Raw genomic sequence first — 23255 nt, 5'->3', positions numbered from 1 at the left:
CTTATTTTTTACTAGCTGACCCGCGCAACTTCGCTTCCGTCACTTAAGAGAAAATTTTCCCCGTTTTTGAAACATTTTTCGTTGCTATTCCGCTCCTAATGACCGTAGCGTGAAGTTATATAGCCTATAGCCCTCCCCGATAAATGGGCTATCTAACACTGAAAGAATTTTTCAAATCGGACCAGTAGTTCCTGAGATTAGCGCGTTCAAACAAACAAACAAACAAACTAACAAACAAACAAATAATCAAACAAACAAACTCTTCAGCTTTATAATATTAGTATAGATGTCGGAAAGCAAATTTAGGGTTGATGGTTTGGCTAGATTTAGATTTTTGGCAAATATTATTTTGAGAAAATACATCTTTGTATGGTGTAAACATTTTTGAGCAAAGTAACCTGCACTATAATTTATCATCTCTTCTACAAATATATTTAGAAATAAAACTACTACATTTTATCGCCGTGACTTTTTATGTCATCATTTGTTTTTACAACCACACCTCCACAAACATTTCCGCGTATCGGGAAATGCACGCGATAAATATGCGTGGCGCTTCACCGAATGAAAATATGTTCATCGTAAAACGTAATGTGAAAACATGGCTTTCACAAGTTAGCTGCGATGAAAATTCCGGTTGTAATAGACACTAACTCTGTCTCGCTTTTGCGAAATAACTACTGAACAAATTTATTTGAAAAATAGGTTTTAGATAATACTGCAGGGAAGGCCAGAGATCTGCCAGTAAATCTGTTTTCGCTAACATTATAAAAATGATAATGAAATACTTGAATATTTAGAAAGGGCACGACTTCTTCTCAAAAAAGTAGTATTTCTATGCATTAAAAAAAACAGTAAAATCTGTTAAAGACATACCTACAAAAAATATTGTTAGTTACAGATTAGAAGATAAAAAATATAATTTTCTCTAGCAGCAAGCAAGATAAACTCATAATCAGGATCCTTTTTCGTCTAAAAATAAGTTGACTAACGTGCATATTTGATGCGCAGCTTAGAGTTACACCGACAGAAGATTTGTACACTCCACAACTCATAAATATGTGAGCAGTACACATATATTTACATGAAAACCTTGATGTTGCCGGTGTGACTGTACTTTACAAGGCTGATAAAGTGGGAGTAAAAGATGGACTATGCAATGGTCACATTGTGTTGAAACTCGAGGGAAATTTTGGTAATGGTGATAAATATTTTGGACGTGTTTTGTAAGCCTTATGGGTTGCTATGGCCAAAGAACTGTACTGGGCTAAAGATATAAATAGTCGACAGGTAAGGTTTTCGTCTTATCGAAAAAACAAAGTTAAAGCCGTTTTATTCAAGCCGTCAGATTAAAATGTTGCTGTTAGCCTAGTCCCGGGGTGATACACAGACAGAAAATAAAACTTTTGTTTTACTTTTGGTTACATACATTAGCATTGTTGTACGAAAGTCTTAGTAAGGCTTTAGATAACTGTATTACTGAAGTCGTCAGTTACCAACGAATATTTAACTACATAAATTCTACAAACTTGTTGAAAATACGAGTAAAATGGCGAGAGTTAACGCAAGCTCTTGCTAAAGTAAATAATCACGCTTAGTTTAAGACAAATCAAATATACGTGGAAATATCTCTTCACTTGTGTATTTTAAGCATCATTCACGCAAACATACGCAGAGGAAAACATAACAGTTTAACTTATAGAGTTCTATTGAAATTTGAATAATGTAATGGTTTATTTATTAATAGTCTACATTTGCTATGAAAACCGAAATTTTAATATACGAAACTTCGGCTTAGCCTACGATTTTTTTTTTTTTTGCAGCTTTAGGTCTGAATATTTTTAATAGAAGTTCAGAGTCTAGCAAATGCGCTAAGTACCTTTAAAAGATAAACAAAAAAATGACGTCCAATGACGAACCTCCACCTTTTTTTAAGTTAGTAAAGAACTGCTTTCACGGTAACAGATGATATAAATCACCGTATATGTACGTTTAACAGCCATCAATCATATAAGTTAAGAGTAGCAAAACAAATATAACTATCCCGAAACTCAACTATCAGGCGAATAAGATAAACACCGCAAAGTTCTATTTCCTTGTAAGAGATTTACACGAAACTTGGAGTAATCCGTTAGGGAATTATTTAGAACTCAGAGGCCGGTTTGGGAGACCCTAATGTAATAGCGAGAAAATGGAGCAACTTACACCAAAATATTTTCTGGTTGGCCGAGTTTTCTCCTGATTTTACTCAATGGAACATTAAGAGCAAAATTAATTTTGTAAAATTATGATTCAAGCGTTTCAAACGGTACATAATTTATCAATGTCAACGAAGCACAAAAAGAAATGAATGGCGTGAACCCGAGAAGGATTATATTCTGCAGTCTACAAAAGATGAAGAATTATGGAGTATCGTGGCCTGTATGTCATGACAGCCGTCTGAACATCCGTGTATGGTTCCATTGTACTACTGAATAGAATATGAGCCTCTCCATTGGGAAATTCCGGAAATTCTAGGACATCCTTTACTCGTGGGAACAAAACGTACCTGCTTTAATTACAGTTCGAGAATTGCATAACGTGTAATTAAGAATGTAATATACACGTATTCACGTGAATTTCAACTTTATTCACTTAATTTAAAGCTGAATGTGGCATACGGTTTAATTACTGACATAATTTAGATCTTACACAGTTAATTTTGCGGTTGGGTAAAGAGGAATTGTATTCGAGAACAAGTGAGTTTGCGTTTTGGCGACGGCAAATATTGTTTGTCGCAAGTAACAAGGTTCAAGAAATAATTCAAAAGATGTAGCATAGTTTTAATGCGAGGCGAGGGTTGGTTGAAAATGGTTGAACCTTGCCATTTAGGAGTTGCGAAATATGGAGAATATGCGCCATATGGTAATGTTGTTTCAGGAAGACATTCATTTTTAGCTTCCGTGTGGTTCTGAACCTGAATACTGCACTTAGTATGTTAAAAATGTATTGTAATTAAACCATGTATTTTCTTTGCGAGAACCAAAGATCTTTATAATATTTCTAAAGTAACTTAACGATATTTGATTCATTTTCAAACAGTAAAAATAAACTTCAGAAATAATAGATACCTACTTCTATTTACACAAAAATCATGCACCCAATGGAAATTTAGTTCGAAGAATACTGCAAATTGCAACAAACCTGGACTAATAACTCTAGTCGAAAACGCCACCAGCTATGTACCTCTTCTCTCAAGAGCCACACATTTCCTAGTTCCTAATCCCAATGCACAATTGACTACACCAACACACCTACAATTGTCCCCGAAGGAGCGCGCTTGACAAATTGCTGTCCTGTCACATTTCCTTTGAGGTTCGCCAGTTGATCCTTACAAATGAACTCAAGTGACAGCCTTCCCGAGTGTGTTGTGTATTTTATCCTTTACAATAAAGAACAAGGCCCAATATATCCTTAACAAGGGATTATAGCTGAATTGTATTGCTTGCAACAGCATTCTTTGTGCGAAGGAAATTGATATCTAATAGCAGATAGATAGCCTCTATGTATCAAGTGTTTCAGGGAATCATACCCAAGATTTCTGCCTAAAGAACTTTCTTGTACTATTCTTTCTAAGGCCAAATGCGCCAGACTAAATATTAAATTAACGCAACTAAGTTCTAGGAACCTTTTGAGTTTAACGATGAGCCTAAATATGATAGGGAATGTAATATTATTTGTAGTCAAAAATTCAAACTGTCAGTTGAAATAATAAAATATATAAATCTTAGAAATAATTTACTTACAAAGATTTTGTTTTCCCTACTTAAGTACATAAATTATGCTACCTTTGTTTGGTTACGTTGCGGAAGACAGAAATTTTCATACAACCTTGTGTACGTAAAATTTTCTTATGTTTTATTAATGACTAGAGGAGCTATGAATCCTTTTGTTCACTTGAACTGAAAAAAATACAGGATCCTTTTGAACCGTAGCTAATAATAACACCCAAAAAATTCAATGGAAAAGGTTGTTATTTGACATTAGTAATCATGCAAAAAATCTGTCATGAACACTAATGAGCAGCTAATATCGATGAAATATTATCTACATCAATATACAATGACCCGCTCTTACAATAGTTCTACTTAAAAGTCTATCGCTTCGGTGTAATAATCCTATTCATTTCATCTACATAATATAACAGAATCCATTTAGCTACGAGTTCAGGTTAAATTGCCAATAACTTTACATTCCTATAAATCATTGGTAGCAATATTCTATTACGTAACATCGCGGTGTAACGAAATTGATGTCGTAGATTTGAGATAGTCGAAAGATTCAATTTTGACTCCTGATTTCGAGTCTGGAGTGATTTTTGTGTATTGTAGTATTATGAGAGGTGACTTTATTCAGAAAAACGAAAGTAATTTTTAGTACCAATTTTAAGACAGAATAAAAACTAAAATTAACATTTCTATCGACTAGTACATGGAGTATTTTTAATAAGGTATATAATAAAATGGTGAAAGCTATATCAATAAATCCGATTGTGAAATGGTTATAACTGGAATAGTAGTATCTATTTTAAAATACGATTCGCACGTTTGTTAAATAACACCAATTTTGTATTCGTAGCAACTGCTACGGAGGTTCTACGACCTCTACGGAAGATCTACGTTTCGTAGCTCCGATGGTTCGGCATTATTTAATGAAAGTTGAGGCGTGTTCACACTGCCATTGTTTACGACCATGTGTTATAAGGATTTATGAGTTTATATTGTACGTGGTAATATGGTAATTTGTTTTAGTTAAAAGCCTTATATTAAGGATAGGCCCTGTTTTCTCTACGTCGTCATGCTTGAGTTATATTAACACAGTATTTAAAGCTTTGTGAGTATTTTCTTAAAGAGTATTGAATATAATTAAACACATTTTAGTGACGTGATGTGCTTATTACGTAACGTTACAGGGGAATTAGCGCCGACGTGATTTATATCTTGGATTCTCGACGTTTAGGCTGACAAGCACAAAATATACAATAGGACTTTTATTTACTAGTTCTTGTACGTGCAGACTTTAGTTAAGTATATTTATTTCCGGGGTATAAATTATTCTGCCTTTTCTCGGGTCTCAAACTATCTATGTACAAAATTTCATCCAAATCGTTACAGCAGTTAGGCATATAAAAGACAGACAGGCAGAGATTATCACATTTATAATTATTAGAATATGTATTAATACGAAAGCATTCTTTTATCATGTAATATAATAAACTATATAAGCCAAGAAACTCACGAGATATAAACATTATACTTCTTTGTTTGTCCAACACTTGGATCGTGTGACCACGTCCGATGTCACTACATATCAACTAACAATGCTGACCTGCGCTCTGTCGTTATATCTTGATCGCGTCTAAACGGGAACATGGAGAAGTTAACGTGGCTTCCTTAACTTTGTGTATCGGGGATAGATGACGTACTCTGGGAGTTGTGGGATTTATATTATACTAGTTTTAAGTTATAGCTTTATAAAGAACAATAATTAAAATAAATGAACAAAAATATGACTTACGCAGCTTCAAGTAACAGGTAAGGATAATAGATAAGGATATATTTACAAAAATTAATGTGCATTATTTTGCCTGACCCCTCCCTTGATTGGGAGGAGACCCTTGCCCAGCAGTGGGACAGTATTGGGTTATACTTTTAATTATCATTTTTGGACCAGTATTTATTTCAGGTCTGCTCTTCTTACTGTGTTGAAAGTTTACAAACATATACAATATTAAGCATAACAACCCTTGGTACCCCGAAACGTGGCTACAAAAATATTTTCTTTTTGTGGAAATTTAACCCACCAGCCTTTTTGCTGGTAGCAACATGGCAGAGAATAGGTAGCAACCGTTGCGTTATAGACTTTACTTATTATGGATATTCGTTACTTTAAGGTAGTTTTGAGTCAGCTGTGCTGTTTGTTTCTATGAATAGAAAGTATTTATTATTAACTTGTTGCTACTAAGCCTATAATAGTTTTAAATGACCCTGAACGAATACTTTGGATTTTCTTTCATCCCTTCACCTTGAACCCATTTCATTCGAAAATATTTCTTGCCTTGAATGGGGGACTAATTAACAAATATTTTATTGATGGTAACCTTATTTAGCCTTTTTGCTGGTCTGAATAACTTAGTCTATCTATCTAACCACTATCGTTATACTAACTTAACTATCGAGTCCTTAATCAGAAAGGATTTAGGTTAAAGGTCTTCACTTACTTTCTAGTAGAGGTACTTTCTGGCCTCGCCACAGTAGTTTTGAGCGTCAAACATGTATCTTTCCCTGTTTCTAAGACTTACAGCATTATTTAATTGTGTCCCACTACTGGGAAACAGTCCGGTTCTATTGCGAATGGTAAAGAAAAGTAGACACAGTACAGATATTTCTTATAAAGGAATAGTCAACATCTGTTGAGCAATTTCCGTTACTCACTCGTCCATACTTGTGCCTCACACAGTCGAAATAAAAGCACTTGTACAAGGAAAGAGTGTCTTCATTATTTGTCCCTTTTATTATTGTACTAGGTATTGACTTATTGATTGTCTCGACAAAAAGAGTATATTTTATGACACTAACTGTTAAAAATATAAAATACTGTCAGTGAGATACGCTTTCCTTGCTAGAAAACCGATTTAGATAAGATTTGGCATGCAGGTGGTCGAAAGCCCTGGTTTGAAACCTCTTTTTTTTCAAATAATTCTCCCTAAAGGGTTTAAATAGGGGATGTCTACGGGAACAGAGTCGGGGGCATTAACTAGTGAAATTGTATAATACTGTTACAAAGAAGACTTATCAATATGCTTGTTATTTCTTTTCGTCTTCAACTTTGATGAAGTGTTTACTGTTTAGTAACTTCATGCATATTGATTACAAATAATTTATGCTAACGTATTCATATGCTCATGTTGCATTATGATGATGTAACATGTTTACGCTTATAATTTATAGATTGATTACAGACGACCTACTTGCAATACTAAAATTGCACTAGATTTTTTATTGCAGACAATAGATATAAGAAAATGATCAAACGTGAACAATTTGAAATCCTCTAAACCCATGATGTGGTCTCTTTCTTTAGATTAGCATCATAATTTGTGAGTTTCTTCTCACAAGCAAAAGCTATTTTGAAACGGCGGTAGATAAAAAATACTATGACGTTTTCAAATACTTGTTAAAAATTTATGAAATAAAGCATATTTAACTTTGGCTTTGTGATTATAAGAAATATTTAAAGCGAAGAATATTACGTTACGTACTCTCAACTCAACGCCAAAGTTTTGACCAAGAGTCTATAAGTAAAGAAAAAAATAGACCAATAAAGTCTACTGGGTATTCTCTTGTAAATCATGTCCGACATTCCTATGCAAACAGCACATTGGCTAAAGTGCCACACTTTCAGATATAAAATCTTATATTCGTGCCATTCTATCACGGAAAGCCAAAACGCAAAATCTCGACTTGTTTTCTTTCCATCTGCGTGATAAATATTTATGGATATTGAATTATTCGCACTCCAGTCACATTTGAATTTTTGTATATTAATCTTAGAGTCTGAGAATTTCTTGAGGTTAGATTCTTTATGATTGTTCTAGGAACACTTTTCCTTCACATTACTTAGTAAAAACAGTTAGTTTGTAGAATTAGTATCATTGTAATTATGTAATTCAAATATAATAATATTTTAATGAAAACATACGGTGTACAACTAAATTAAGGCAGTTATCGCAAATTTACGGGCATAATTTTTTTTTTCGCATATCGATCCGATCGATCGATCGATTTATCAATGCGCTGTATTTCCATTGAAAACATGACTGCCAAGAGATGAAATAGAATGAAAGATATTTTTATATACAAAATCTACCTATTGTTTCTTTATTTCTCCAATACGGAAAACAATACGTTCTTCAAGTTAGAATAAAAACAATGCGTTTTACATTGAGCATTTCATCGCAACGCATACAACTCGATAATGATGAATGCGCTCACCGAGGCATTCTGCCGTGGCATTCGCTGCATGCGCAATACATGGCTGAACTTTCATATAGCATGTTGTTCAAACCTGTATATTAGAAAATTTAAATGGAAATGTTTTTGTAACCTATACTTTCCCATTTTGGTCCTTTCCAAACTTCCCTCCCGTTATTTTTCTTCAGTCGTTTTCTGCCAAACCTCCGGATAGAAGTCCAAGTCTTTGCTTCAACGTTATATGGCTTAACTAGACGTTCAACATCTTTAAAAAGTTTTCGCTGGTAGGATACTATAGTATCTATATTAATATTAGGCCAACTTCAATTGAAAGGCTTAAAAAGTTAGGAACTGATAATGACACAAAAGTTATGAGTCATGCAATATTATATAGGTAAAACTATTCCTTGTTAAAAGTTTTAGTTTCTCATATAAACTCTAAAACCTAGTTTAAAGTCTTATCTCAAATTAGTTGGACGGGAAATGTAGTTTGCGAGGAGACTCGCGTTTGCAGGCTAGTGTCAACGTCAGCTACATGTATTGTGTTCAATATTGAGTTTCCTATCCGACATGACAGTGCGGTTTGAACGCAATGAGAGAAAAAAACCAATACTTTTCACTTAGACACACTGACACGTCGTGAATAGAATGAGAGAAAATATTGTGACTTATATATTTTTGAAGCAGAAAAAAAAGCAACTACATATTACGATGAAAGTAAAATAATCGAGTTTAATTCTTTGTTAGGGTGAAATGAAAGTCTAGCTGCTTGAAAAAAGACTGGGTAAAGAACAACAATATATGTATCCAATAATAGCCTGAAAGAGCTATCTAGTTAACCTATACCCTGCCCTGCAAATTAACCAATTAATAGGACTATTGGTGCGTAAAAATAGGAATAGTGTATTTTTTTGTTTTCGCTGGAAACGACTATTTTAGCGAGATAATTCACCTACCACCTAGCACACGTAAAACATTTTCTGCAGCCTGATATTCGTATCATTAGAAAGGTAAAACCTACTGTATTTTATAAACATTTTTATTCAGTATATTTAAATTCTACGCGCAAAAATTACAAGGCGAAACTTTTACATCAGTATTGGGTCGTAAATCGTGAATATTGTGACAGCGAGTAATGGGGATTATGCTCAAACCTTCAGGGAATAAACTTTGTGAGTACCGCTATGTATTTTATTTGGAGATAAATTCTACAGATTACTTAACCTCAAATAAATGTGAAAACACAAAGTCTGTAATATTTACATCCTCTATTTTATAGAATCTAGCTTTGAGCTTACATAAGTACAATAATACCTACTTTAGAATTCTGGCCAAAACGTCAAGAAAATTAGTTTTTTTATTTATCTCGAACAAGCAGACAGACTGAGGTGCAAAACTCTTAGTTTACTTTCGTATAATAATAATTTCGTATAATAATGACAACTTAATTTAATAATTAAGTTTTGTGGATCTATACTATAGCTAAAGCAATAATCGTTATTGATTCTTGGCGAAATTTGCTTAATACTCTAGTGGGTCAATTCGCAGATGACCCAGATTAGCAAACGACCAATTGTTGACAATGTTTTAGGGTGCTATCAAAGTTCTCATAGTTTCAAGAGTCGTAAAGCAACTTTATAACAGCAAATAATAGTGTTAAACTAAGGGAATTAAAGAAATAAGATTTGAAACAAGCTTCATAAGAGCAAAGTGAAAACTAGAACAACAGTTCTTAAGTTGTTGTGTAGTGAAACTGTGGAACTTCGACAAAGTGCTTACTAGTACTACTTGTGAACAATATTTTTAATTGCAGTACAGTTTCATGTTATGCTTTAGAAACTCTTTAAACAAAATGTATAAAGAGACGAAAGAAAATCTGTTTATTAAAATCTCCTAAGTGATACCTAGTTAAAGAGAGTACGGACCAACTTTTTCCTCAAAATCTCAAGTTGCGCAATCTCCTATAATTCTATTTCGTATGAACCGAAATTAAATCAAACGTATCTCTTGCTCACTCAAGTATTTTTGAAAAAAAAAATGCGTTGTTAGTTCAGACTTTTCCCAACTGCAAGGAAGGTTTTACTATTTTTAAGTATCAGTAAAATCAATTTTAGAATCGACTAGGTTGTAGGTATAAAAGTAATACTCCTTTATAAACTCCTTTAAGTACCAAATTTTTTAGCACTATGAATTAAAAAAATCAAAAATAAAATAAGAACTCAGTCACAATTTCCTCATGGTTCTTACGTTATAGCACATAATTCTCAGTATATATGTACCTCAGTAGGATATAAGGTACAAAGGCGGACAATATCCAGGCGGCTACGAGAACTGCAACGTCCGCAGGTATAAATAACGTGGCGTGTCGCAATGCACGACACAATCTTTATTGTGCACGATAGGACAATTCGCAACGTGTTATTTTATACACAAGGGTCAAGTGAAATTAATATAATTTTATATTATAGTATAGAACTAAGCAGATAATAGATAAAGAATGCAATGTCAGTATCGCTTCTTAAATAGATACAGATTGTCTTGTTATTCTGCATGTTTTTCGAAAATAGCAACTTTTCGTGTATCGTGTATTCATTGAAGCGTATATAAATGATTGTAACTTAAATTTGAATATACAAAAGTATTAGCATTATGTCTCGTTATGTACCTGGTAGTACTAACAACGGATTGCTAAAAATTGCCCGGTCTCTTAAAAAAATTTAGGCTATAAACTCCCTCATAACGGGAAACCAAAAAATTGACTCAAATGTGCATTAAACTCACCCAAAATAAAATACTAGATGCATAAAAGCTTTACATTATTCACAAACTACTTCCTCGTTAGAACCCTACCCTACTAACATTTCATATACTGAAAACCCGGGCATCATTAAAAGCACATTTACAATGCAACATACAACTAACAACTAGTATTGACATTGAACTGTTTAAATATAACTGAAACACACACACACACACACACACACACACACACATACACACACACACACACATACACACTCATACACAGACACACACACAGACACACAGACACACACACATACACACTAATTTACACATACGTTCACCCACATAATAATATACAGACACTCATTCATACACACATACATACACATACATATGTATACAGACTCACATTCACACAAGGCTAAATCATACGTGCAAAGGTTAGGGCCGCAACTGATCGGTCGCAAATATTTGGCGGCTGTATAACATATTAAATCAATCATTAATGACTAGTACGACTGATACAAATGACTGTCATATAGGCTTGACAAGCAATAAGGTTGAGTAGGAGTTGATTGACTTGGTCTTATGTCGCGAGATTGGCAGGGTTAATGTGTTATTACTCATAAATGGTTTTGTGTTTTGAGTAAGCGATTGATTTGGTCGGCACTGTCTCGATTTTAAAGCCATTAATACCAATTTAAACGTGTAATACAGATCTAAGTAATGCTTCGTGAGCGCACATAGCTCTTTAGCATATAAAGTGCATTTTGGGGCTGTCATTGAAATGATATCTAAAATCTTAAGTACATATGTTATGTGAAAGAAAACATCATATTTAAATAATGACTTGAATTTACTTCAAAATAAATGTAAAGATAGCTATTCTAACAGAGTGATCTTACGAAGACTATTTCGAAACGCGTTTTAAAAACAGATTACTTCTTGCGTTCTTAGTATCAAAAGTGTAACAAAAATTGGAACACAATCAATTGACCAGTAACCGGTACAGCTATTATATTCTAACCGGGAACAAATGGGTTTGTCAGCATCGATTCACCTACTTAGGTATAATTTCAATAAACCTACTCCACTTAAGGCGTTCGATTCCAATCGGAGCGATCTTATCGGACATAGTAGACATTACGAGAATTAGATTGATTAAAAAATATTTCAGTTAATTTCTAAAGCCTGGATACTAACGATAAGCTAGCGATGGATAAAGCGATTATTAGAATAAAAATACAAAAAGAATGATCATTTAGATGGTTTTTTGATTGCCTTCAAAATATCAATAAATGATTTAACCCCTTAAATGTTCCATTCGTAAGGGTCCTCCCGCAATAAGAGACAGGTAGACTGTACTACGCAAGATAGGCAAGGGCTAAAAAACTATGCGGTCGCACAACAAAATTTCCATCCAATAGCTATGTAGTTTCCTCGTGATATTTATAATGTACTATGATAAGTATTTCACTTTGTTGCCACTTTTTATTAAATGTATTTTGGTTTCACGCTGCTGAGCGAAAGCCTCCTCTCTTTCTGTCCAAACTTGTATGTCTTGTGCCATACTCACATACACACATTACCACTTATATATTGTTTGTTATTTTTTAAGTAAATGGAGGAGGAGTTAAGAGTTTATATGCTAACAAAACTTTTCACATAGGCATCGTCATAGAAAAAGCTAGTCTATTACAACACGTGTTTCACCTAACACTTTAGTAGGTGTGTCTGTCCCCATTCGTCAGAGTAATGTCTAATTAGCTTCACACCACGCGAGCGACGCCGCGGGAGGCAGCTACCCTTTAACAATTTACTGAGTAAACATACACCCTTACATTTTTCTTTACCATATGACTTTTAGTAATTCAAAGGCTTTTTTTTCTAACGAGGCATGTATAAACTGCCTTAAATAGAAAACTAGATCGAAAAGTATTACCATGTTGCAAAAAATATTTTTTTGTACTTTTAGTATTACTGCGTCTGTCTGTTTGTCTGTTCGCGGCTAACACAAAATCTACTTAACAAATCGTGTCTTTCGACCAATAGATACAATGATTCCTAAGTAAAGTATTTATGTATAATATGTCAAGTTCTTAAAGCTGGGTTGTTCGCTAGTAACAAATTGTTTGGTTAAAGACAGTCAAGATTAGATCGAAGTCTTTCAAAACCACACGTTTCAATATTCTGCCTGCGCTTTACTAAGGTTATAAAATAGCTAATATATATTTTTTTGTAAACCTGAGTTAGCAAGTATGTTAGCGTAAGCTTATGCTCGCGATTATGTATAAAAGTAATATTTTAACAAGGAAGTGTGTAGCGTTTTTGCCAGTGATAGTTAACCTAAATGCTAAATTGGTTCAACACGAAGGTTTTATATGAACAGTGTACGTTTTATGAGTGTGGGTAAAATAATGGCCGGTTTATGCCGGTTTTAATTTTTAATGTTTACTTAAATATTGGTACAACAACCAAAGCAACTTTGTGAAATGGGATGGTGCAATGTCTAACGAATATAGATTAGAGTGCGGGGTGAGACAGGGGGGGCTTAGTTCACCCAGGCTTTTCAACCTCTATGTCAACCGGCTGATATGTGAGCTCAGCAACACCAACGTTGGATGCTTTATAGATGGTCAATGCGTCAATAACATCAGTTACGCGGATGATATGGTGTTGCTGAGCCCATCGATCAGTGCACTAAGAAGGCTTCTCAATATTTGTGAGGACTATGCGGTGGCCCATGGTCTCAGGTACAATGCAACAAAGAGTGAACTTTTAATATTTAAATCTAACAATAAAACCTATGAACCTGTCCCATCGGTAACTTTGGGAGGAGTGCAGCTCAAAAGGGTCACTCGGTTCAAGTACCTGGGACACTGGGTTACTGAGAAGTTGTCAGACGATGTTGACATAGAGAGGGAACGCAGAGCGTTGGCGGTCAGGTGTAATATGCTGGCTCGCAGGTTCGCGCGCTGTACAAAAGATGTCAAAATAACATTGTTCCGAGCCTATTGCCAATCGTTGTACACGTGCGCCCTGTGGGTTGGTTATACACAAGGCGCGATCAGCGCTCTGCGCATCCAGTACAACAACGCCTTCCGGGTGATGTTGGGGCTACCGCGCTTTTGCAGTGCGTCGGGGATGTTCGCTGAGGCCGGCGTTCCCGATTTCAATTCTCTATTAAGATCTAGAATTGCGTCCCTGATGCGGCGAGTGCGCGATAGCCCCAATAGCCTTGTAGCGATTGTCGCAGGTAGAATGGACAGTCCCATAATGTGGCACTGGATGACGACCCACCGGTCGTCATTTCAGTATAGAAAATAAGTATTTTACCTATATATGTATAATTAGATTAATAATAATGTTCCACTTAGTTATTTGTTATAATATTAATATATGTATAATAATTGTATATTTATGGATGTAAAAACATTATGGACCTGGTCTGAAAATAAAGCTTTATTATTATTATTATTTTTGTATATTTATATTATTCTCGGTTGCCCGGTTTGACTGACGGCACGGGCCTAAGCCAAGTGTTCGTCAGTAGAATTATTATTTTGGAGCATAACTTGTGAGTGTAGTGTCGTTGCATGCGTGTGCGTGTGCGAAAGAATGTTTGCGTGTGTGTTGTGTGTTACATGTTCATGAGTACTGTCTGAATCCACTTGTAAGAATTTTCTTACAATTCTGCACGTGTTTAAAATTACGGCTTTTTGCAGAAGCTGGTAGGTGCTTTCTGGCAGGTTTAGGGTTTTGAGGGATTGTTTCAGCTGCTGCGGTATAACACCTGTTGTGGAGAGCACAATCGGCACAATCGTCACCTTTTTTAAGTGCCAAAGTCGGGTAATTTCCTCTTTAAGCTCTGTATATTTAGACAGTTTCTCAGCTATTGTGGTTTGCAGATTATGTGTATTGGGTATGGCGATATCTATAAGGTATCCGGTTTGATTTGTTTTATTTATTATTGTTATGTCTGGTCTGTTAAAATGGATGGTACGATCTGTGAGGATGGCACGGTCAAAATATAATTTTGTTGTATGATTTTCCAATACAGTTTCAGGGCTATATTTGTAGTATGGTGCGATGGAGTCGATAAGTTGGTGTTTGTGTGCTAGTTTTTGGTGAATGATGTTTGCAACTTGGTCGTGACGGTGTTTATAATCCGTTTGGGCTATAGATTTGCACGCACCTGTTATGTGTTGGATGGTTTCTGGGAGACTATTGCATTTTCGACAGGTATCATTTGCTAGGTTCTTTATAATATACCTTCTGTAATTTCTGGTTTCAATTACCTGATCTTGAATGGCAATCATGAACCCTTCAGTCTCTGGGAAGAGTTCGCCTCGATTTAGCCATGCGTTCGACGCCTCTTTGTCGACATTTGGTTGGCATAAATCTTGGCGATGTCTTCCGTGCAGAGACTTCTGGGTCCATTCGGCAAGTTTAGTTTTGTCATCTACTAAATTTTCGTTTTTTTGTACTGTGGTATCTTTGAGGTTTAGGGGTGTTAATTGCTGGTCGTTTAATGCTATTAATTTGTGGATGGTCGAGGATACGGATTTATTAAAAAAGTATTGTCTGAGTGTAGTGATCTGTCGATTGTGCAAGTTGGTGATGTCGATGATGCCACGGCCTCCCTCTTTTCTGGCTAAGGTTAGTCTTTGTAAGCAGGATCTAGGATGATTTTTTCGGAACTTTGTCATTGTAGTGTTGATTTTTCGTTGTAAGTTTCTCAGGTCTGTTTTGGTCCAGTTGATTACGCCGAAAGAATATGTCAATATAGGTATTGCAAAAGTGTTGATAGCTTTGATTGTGTTACGTGAATAAAGTTGTGTTTTAAGGATAGTGTTTAACCTGTGCTGAAATTGTTGTGTTAATTTTTGTTTAGTGTCCTTGTAGTGTATAAGTTTTGATTGGATGTAACCTAAATATTTGTATGAATCTCCCTCGTCTAGCGAATCTATTATGTCTCCTGAGTCTAAGGTGTATTGGTGTTGATAGTTGTGTCCTGCCATTATTGAGTTTACTTTACATTTATCGATGCCAAATTCCATTTTAACGTCGTTTGTAAATTCTTCGGTGAGACTTGCTAGTTCTTCAAGCTGGTTTTCACTTCGGGCGTATAACTTGATATCATCCATGTATAGAAGATGATTCAGGACGCTACGTTCAATATCAGTATGCTGATCATTCCCCGCGGATTTTAGGGGGTAGCCCATTGCTGTGGAATTTAGGATGCTAGACAAGGGGTTAAGGGCCAGGCAAAACCACAACGGGCTAAGCGCGTCACCTTGGAATATGCCCCTTTGAATTTGGATTGGGTCAGTCTCTATAACTTCAGTCGGTGATGAGAGTCTCAGTATTGTAGTCCAGTTAATCATGGCGGATTTAAGGAAGTTTACTATTGTAGGGTGAATTTTGTAAATATTTAAAACCTCTATTAGCCAGGAGTGGGGAACTGAGTCATATGCTTTTTTGTAGTCTATGTACATTGTAAACAGATCTGATTTAGTTCTCTGAACCTGTCTGAGAATAACTGAGTCAATAATTAACTGCTCCTTACAACCCTGGCTAAATTTTCTACATCCTTTCTGTTGTTCTGCTAAGATGTTGTTAGCGTCAATGTGTTGATATATAAGATCAGATAGGCAAGCTGTAACTATTTTATATAATGTCTGCAGGCAAGTTATGGGCCGATATTTAGCAGGGTTAGTAAGGTCATTTGTATCTTTTGGTATCATAAACGTTTTGCCTGATGTTAAATAAGTTGGTAATGAATTAGGGTTGAGGATAAAATTATTTATATGATTGTGTAAATAGCCGTGAATAGATGAAAATTTTTTGTACCAGTAACTATGAATGTAATCTGACCCTGGCGCTTTCCAATTGTGTAAATGTTTAAGTACTTTATGGAAGGTGTCAACAGGAATGTGTTCAAAAGCCATTGTTTGTAAGTGCGTAGAGTTGTGGTTTTTTTCCGCTCGTATCCATTCTGCTTGAGTGTTATGTTGAACTGGGTTCTGCCAAATACTTGCCCAGAAATTTGTTAAAACGTCTTTGTCAGGGGTAGTAGTCTGTTGGTCATTTGTGTTACTTTCTTGTAAATTACTTGAATGTTGTTTAATTGTGCGGTAAAAAAGTTTCTCATTATGAGCAAATTGGGTATTCTGTTTTTTCCTTAAGTCGCATGCTTTATATCTTTTAAGACGGCCTGATATTACCGCAAGTTTCTGTTTGAGAGTGTCTAGTGTGTGTGTAGCTTGTGTGTTTGGTTCTTCGTGGATTGTGTGGATTTTATATGTGTCTGTAATGTGTTTCACCTGTCTAACTATGAACCTACTTCTATTTCCATTTATAAATTGAGTCAGTCTACCTATTTCTATCCTAAGTTTTTCTTGTCTTTTTTCCATTCGTCTTTGCCAGCTCGGTTTATATTCATTTCTAGGCCTTCGTTGACTTTCCCCTTGTTGGAGTGTTATTTTTGATCCATTTACTTTAGCCGCGGTCCAAGCCGCGCTATATATAATAGTCTGTAAAGTAGGAAAATCTGTATTTGTGTTGGTGTTTTCAGGGAGAATAACTTTGTTCAGGTAGTCAACTATTTCAGCAAAAGATTTTGATGGTTTTTGTTTGGGTATGTAAGTTCTTTCAGTTGGATCTGTGTTTCTATAAAATTCGAGAGCTTGTAAGAATATTGTGTCTATTGTTTGATTCCTTTGAGTAATAGTATTAGTATCTGAGTTAACTGTATCTGTTTCTACTAGTTTTGGTGAGTGTATGTTAAATTGATCGTCATCTACGAGGTGGAGGTTAATTGGCATATGATTTGGCAATTCGTTTAAATTTGGGTTATTACTATTTAAATCATTTTTATTTGTTGCACTACCTAAATCTTGATTACATTCGTTCTTATTGATGTTATTGATTCCTAACTCTTTTGCTACGTCTTGTTTAATTATGTTTAGCCTATTATTTGTTATATATTTGTTGTTGACGATTGCTCTCCTCTGATCAGCTATTCTTTGTTCGCTGAGGTGAGCCAGTGATGGAAATTGGTTAATAAATTCGTTGTGTAGTAGTTTTCGGTATGCTGTTTCGTTTGTTCCTAAATTAGTAATGCGGTAGTATGTGCGTATGATCGCCTCGTTTTGTTCATTAGTCCACCTCATTCGAGATTGGTTTGAATTGGTGGGGTTTTGTGTTTGTGATATGGAGAGTTGTGTTGGTGTGGGGTGTTGAGATGTTATCTTTTGTTGTTTGTGAATGTTACTGTGCAATTGCCGTAGCTCAAATTCCACTTCATTGTAAATCCGGTCTATTGTATCTTGTGGTAGTAGTTTATTTCGGACTATTGCTCTGCGTTGGTCTCCTACTCTTTGTCGACTAGCTTGCATGTCAGGAAATTTTTCGGTGAATTTGAGGTGCAGTGGTTCTAGGTAAGTTTTTGTATCAGTGTCGAGTGCGGTTAGTTGAAGGTAAGTGCGCAGTATGAACTGATTCATTTCTGGTGTCCATCGTCTGCGCGTTATTGGTAGGCCCGAGGTGGGTGCAAGTTCACAGTCAGGAATGACATCCTGCACAACACTGTCGGGCGAGCTACTGGTGGACAAGGTAGGTGTTCTTCTTGTCATGTAAGAGGGGCGAGTTGAAGGGATGGAAGAAAATAAAGACGTCTCATCGCCTGAGTCATCGGCTGTCACTTCTACGCCGCGAGCCCGCCTGTTCAGCCCCCGACGATCGGCTGTCGTAGATTTATCGGTGGGAGCCCGCCTGCTCAACTCCTGACCGCCAATGGTTCCCATGCTGTGACACCCAGCACTGGCTCCAGATGTGCCCCGGCGACCCCCGGGAAGCGACCGTAAATTATAAACTTTCTTGCTCATTCTCCATTAAGGGTTTACCTTTAGCCTTGTTAGCCGCATAAGTTTCAATAGTATGCGTGTCCGCCCCCCACGTGGCCTGGTGTTCGGCTCGGACGTAAGGTAGGAATTTAGGGGGCTTATTATTATTATTATTAATGCGAACTATAAATTGCTTAGATACATTGTCCAGCTGGTTTTTTTACCTCCTTATTCATTTTCTCTTTCACAGTGTAACGATCTCTCTGTATGTGTGAAACGTTAGTGTTAAAACATGGTTAAATAATCACTTTCTTTACCGGGGAAGTTAACCATAACGAAACCTTGCGCATCTAAGAAATATTTTGACCGTTCTTAAAGTAATGTAAAGTTACTTGGTCAGAGTACTGCAATCAAGAATGAACTCCCCGATGTAATCCCTTCCCTCAATGTAATCTAATAGTTCTTCCAGAAGGCGAGTAAATTAGTCGATATGGTACTGTGAACGGTGTTCAAATATCAAAGAGTTGATATTGTATTGTGTACGGCTCCGAATATAGGTTTATCTATCAAACCAATACTTGCTTATCTTTATTGCGAAATATATGGTAGCAATGCCTAAAGCAACAACAAAACAGCTCTATTAATTATATCATAATTCTAATTTAATTAATTGTATCTAATAATACACAGGTGAAAGCTAGCATTACTCATTCCCACGTCATAGGAAATGGTCACGAACTATTCTTAGACTTATACACGTTGCAGTTCTATTATTGATAATTAATATGTATAGAAACCATCTGATCACGTGACACGTAGAAAATTTTCCTTAATAATATTTTCTTTTAAGGGTCGACTTGAATGAAGCTTCTAATTTAACTTTTTACTGTTACCTCTCGGTTGAAAAATAAATTGTTTTGTGTACCTTTTTGAATAAATAAATATAGATTTAACTCATTAATGTCTCACTGCTGGGCAAGGGCAAGGCACTCTCCTCTCGTAATTAGGAAGGGGTTAGGCCTTGAGTCCACCACGCTGACCTAGTGCGGGTTGGGGACTTACCGCTTAGTTTTTTATTTAAAGTAACTTATATAATTCAATCTAAAACTATCCTCATTAACCTACTTTAGGATATACAACGTACAAAGAAACAAAAACTTCAATTTTCCTGTTCCCTGCTAACTTCAGTATATAAATTATTCCGCATTTCCCATGGCGTCTTGTGACAAGTGGTGTTTAATAAGTCAGTGACCTCACACCGTGTTGGTTCTCAAGCATTCATAATAAATGAACGGCATTTATTCTTTCACACTATTAATATAACGATTGAGTTAATTATACGATGAGTAATTAGTAGTGTATTTCTGTTCGACTTCAGTCTAAAATAGAATGAAACATTTTTACACAGTGACTATTTCTCTAATAATATACGTATCTGTGCTACTTGAGTCTGAAATTGAAACAGAATTTTAATTTATAACGAAAATTTCATGATAAGTATATTATTTCAAGTGAAGTAACGAAATCATGCATTTCAGCTTTTTTTTTCTTGACGTTTCGGCACAGTATACAAAACCCGTGATCGCAAATAAAACCAACTATCCACGTTGATATAGTAATCTTATTATTATTTTCTATAGTTACGTGCTGTTTTACTAAAGTGCTTGTATCTACTGCAATAGAAAAGAACTTCTTTTTACTTCAATAATTGTAGTGCATTCCAACTTCACTTAACGTTAGCGTCGGCTGTGTAATGCTTTGCAGACAATGTCGTGAAAAATATATTCGTTTTTAGATATATTATCTTTTTAATACTACTACCTAGAACCTTTTTAAAATTTACTTTGAAGAATAATTTGAATTAGGTTGTTTCTGTTCTTGTAAACTAGACTAAAATGATAAAGAGACAAGGGATTTTTTTAAGGATCGTACCAAGTGATGTTCCTTGGTGTCTGCCTACCTCTATGGGAAAGGATACTTACTATTCATGTATTTTTGCCATAACTCATTCACGTCCCTTTCTATAACGCTAACTTTTGGGCCAATCAGTTAGGAACTATAGTCATTAAAGCACAATGGATAAACACTAAACATGACAAGATAAAGAGTTACTGTCGTATGAATAGAAGACACTATCGATTTGTAGTAAAAAACAACATAATGTTGGTATTTGTACACACAATAAAAGTCGTTTACAATTGAATAAAATGGCTACAGAAATACAAATAAGCGTACTCATTGTTTATTCGTGTAAAGATTTAGAGGCAATATCAACAATGATTTATAAGGGACGTGCTACAACGCATTATGGAAGGTGCCGCTGTAAATCAACAGTAGGGAAGAGCTATAATGTTTAATATTGAATTAATTTTTGGTAAATATTATAAGACGTATTGCGTCTTAAATTTATAAGACGTATTGCGTCACAAGTCTTTCTTCACTAGTACTACTAGTTAGGTGATTAGATTGTCGAAGACTGTGGATCTTTTTCCCCATAGTAATAAAGGTACGTCAAAGTATTATTTTCTTTTTCCGCTATTTAGGTGTATGATATACATACATATTTCGGTATTTGCATTAGCTTAAGGCGAGTTTTGATTCATTCTTCATGTTAAAACATTAAATTTCATTGTCAGTCGGTCCAAATACAGGAGAAATCCAGTACCTACCTACCAATTAAAACAAACTTACAACCACAAAACGGCCTAAGAAATTGTACAAAGCTGTATAATGCACTTCACACAATCCTACTACAATCCCAGCTTCAAACACCCCTTAATTTCTTGGCCTCAAATATTTCCGTCGAACCGCCATTTTCGGCCTCAAGTACCTTCCCTTCACTAGAGTAATAGGCGACCTGTTGTGTCGAGCTCGTGTCGCAGTTGGGCTCTCCCAAATAATTACACTTGGTATAGTGTTTTGGCAAAGTTTACCCTACTTAGGAACTCTTACAGCATTATGTAGTATATAGTTTTAGTATACCTAGGTTTAAAATGAGGTTTAGGAACGATAGTATTTTGCATTTTGACATCGTGATTTCCGTACGTACGGGTTTCGGGAAAACGGTGCCTCAAAATTCTTTGTGAAAAAGGAATTTCGCAATGGTCATTGAAATCACTCGCGTAATGATCTTCCACACAGATTAGATAGCAATTTGTGTATCGTCTGTTCAACTCATTACTATTTACTAAGTATATTAGTCAGGTTACTGGTAATATCAAAAAAGCGATACCAAGTAAAACGAAGTTATGAAGACACATCTTTATATTAAAACTTAAACCTTTCAGTCATTTAAGTGCAAAATCATTGCAAGCTATGTTTAAAATCTCCTCAAATCCGAACGACGCGTCCACTAAGCATCAACCGCTTTTAAATTACTACCAAAAATCGGCCAACCTAACACAATCTACTTCTAAATCGCCTCATTATCCTCATCCTAACGTTTTCTTCAGAACATTCTAAACAGTTTGAAAACCCTACAAAATGAAATTTGTTTTGATGACCCGTTAAATAGTTTGGGTTCCTTTGTGGGTTCGGGTTATTGGGGTTATTGGTATTCAATATTCAAGAAAGAGGTCCTTAGAATGTGCCGAGTCATTGATACCTCTTTAGGACCTTTTGCTTTTATGGTTATACTTGTTCGGTATTATAGATATTTTAGGGCCGGGATAAATGGACTGCCCAGCTTTTGAAATATGTACTTATTTTAAGATAAATGATTGTTACGTTAAACTTAGTGTACAAAAACACTGATTGGTTTCTGATAACGATTAAAACGTAGAGGTTTTATACTGACTAATTACTTATTTGATTTATGCGAACTGTGACAAAAGATTGGGTACTTTATGAGGGCAAAGAAATATTGTGTATAGACTTGTATTCGAATAGTTACACTATAAATACATGTTACCTCTAGTATGAACGAGTATTAAGGATCTGGCTATCAATTAATTACATGACCAGCTATTCACAATCAATAATTCAGAATATTTCCACAAATGAAAAACCTATGTCTGTCAATTGTATCCAAGAATAGCTTTCAATTAATTGACACGTTTAGTAAGTTAACAACTCGCCCCGCGGGCCCACGCGTTCGGAAGTAATCAGTCTAAGACGTAGAACTGCGGAAGTGTACAACTTACATAATATAGTGCTGCCATCTGTAATTTAGTTCATGCTAATATTGACATGCTTGTGTCAATTTTGTAGTTGCCGAAGTTACGAGATCAATATTTTGAATGGAATTTTGTAATGTAGAATTTAATAGCGATTATAGGCTTATATGGAACTGATTTTGGCCCAAAAATATGTGTATACATTTTGGAGTCAGATTTTTGTAAAGAATAGCGGTGTATATTTGATCCTTGTTTTTCAGTAAGTACCTCTATACTACACACTTGGTCGAAATCGTTTAAGCGGTTTATCTAAAAATTATTTTTTTATAATATAGTACGTTTATAGTCTCAAATACATTGTACTTTAGAGAACAATACAAGGCTGTGATTCAATCGTCGATTAATTAGAGCAGAATAATATTATAATCCCAAATTTAGTCTAACGGTCTAACATTTATTAAAGAAAAGATATCAAAAATCTGTTCTGGTAGAAATAGCATTCCTTTGTAAAATTTTCAATAACGATTGCAGCAAAA

The 23255-nt window shown here is 35.3% G+C and overlaps 2 protein-coding genes across 14 annotated transcripts in view; both read left to right on the top strand.

Annotated features, from left to right (window-relative positions):
- RyR (Ryanodine receptor) overlaps positions 1-23255 on the top strand; it is a 167703-nt gene that overhangs the window by 33250 nt on the left and 111198 nt on the right. The gene's annotated exons all lie outside the window — the stretch shown is intronic.
- On the top strand, positions 13228-14211 carry LOC142984239 (uncharacterized). The gene has a single exon (XM_076131706.1). The coding sequence runs from the start codon at positions 13263-13265 to the stop codon at positions 14082-14084; it is 822 nt and encodes a 273-aa protein (XP_075987821.1). The 5' UTR covers positions 13228-13262; the 3' UTR covers positions 14085-14211.

Source organism: Anticarsia gemmatalis, chromosome 26 (genome assembly GCF_050436995.1).
Source record: "Anticarsia gemmatalis isolate Benzon Research Colony breed Stoneville strain chromosome 26, ilAntGemm2 primary, whole genome shotgun sequence".
In the NCBI taxonomy this organism is placed as follows: Eukaryota; Metazoa; Arthropoda; class Insecta; order Lepidoptera; family Erebidae; genus Anticarsia; species Anticarsia gemmatalis.
Note: the sequence above shows the minus strand (reverse complement) of the source record. Positions and strands in the feature narration are given on the sequence as shown.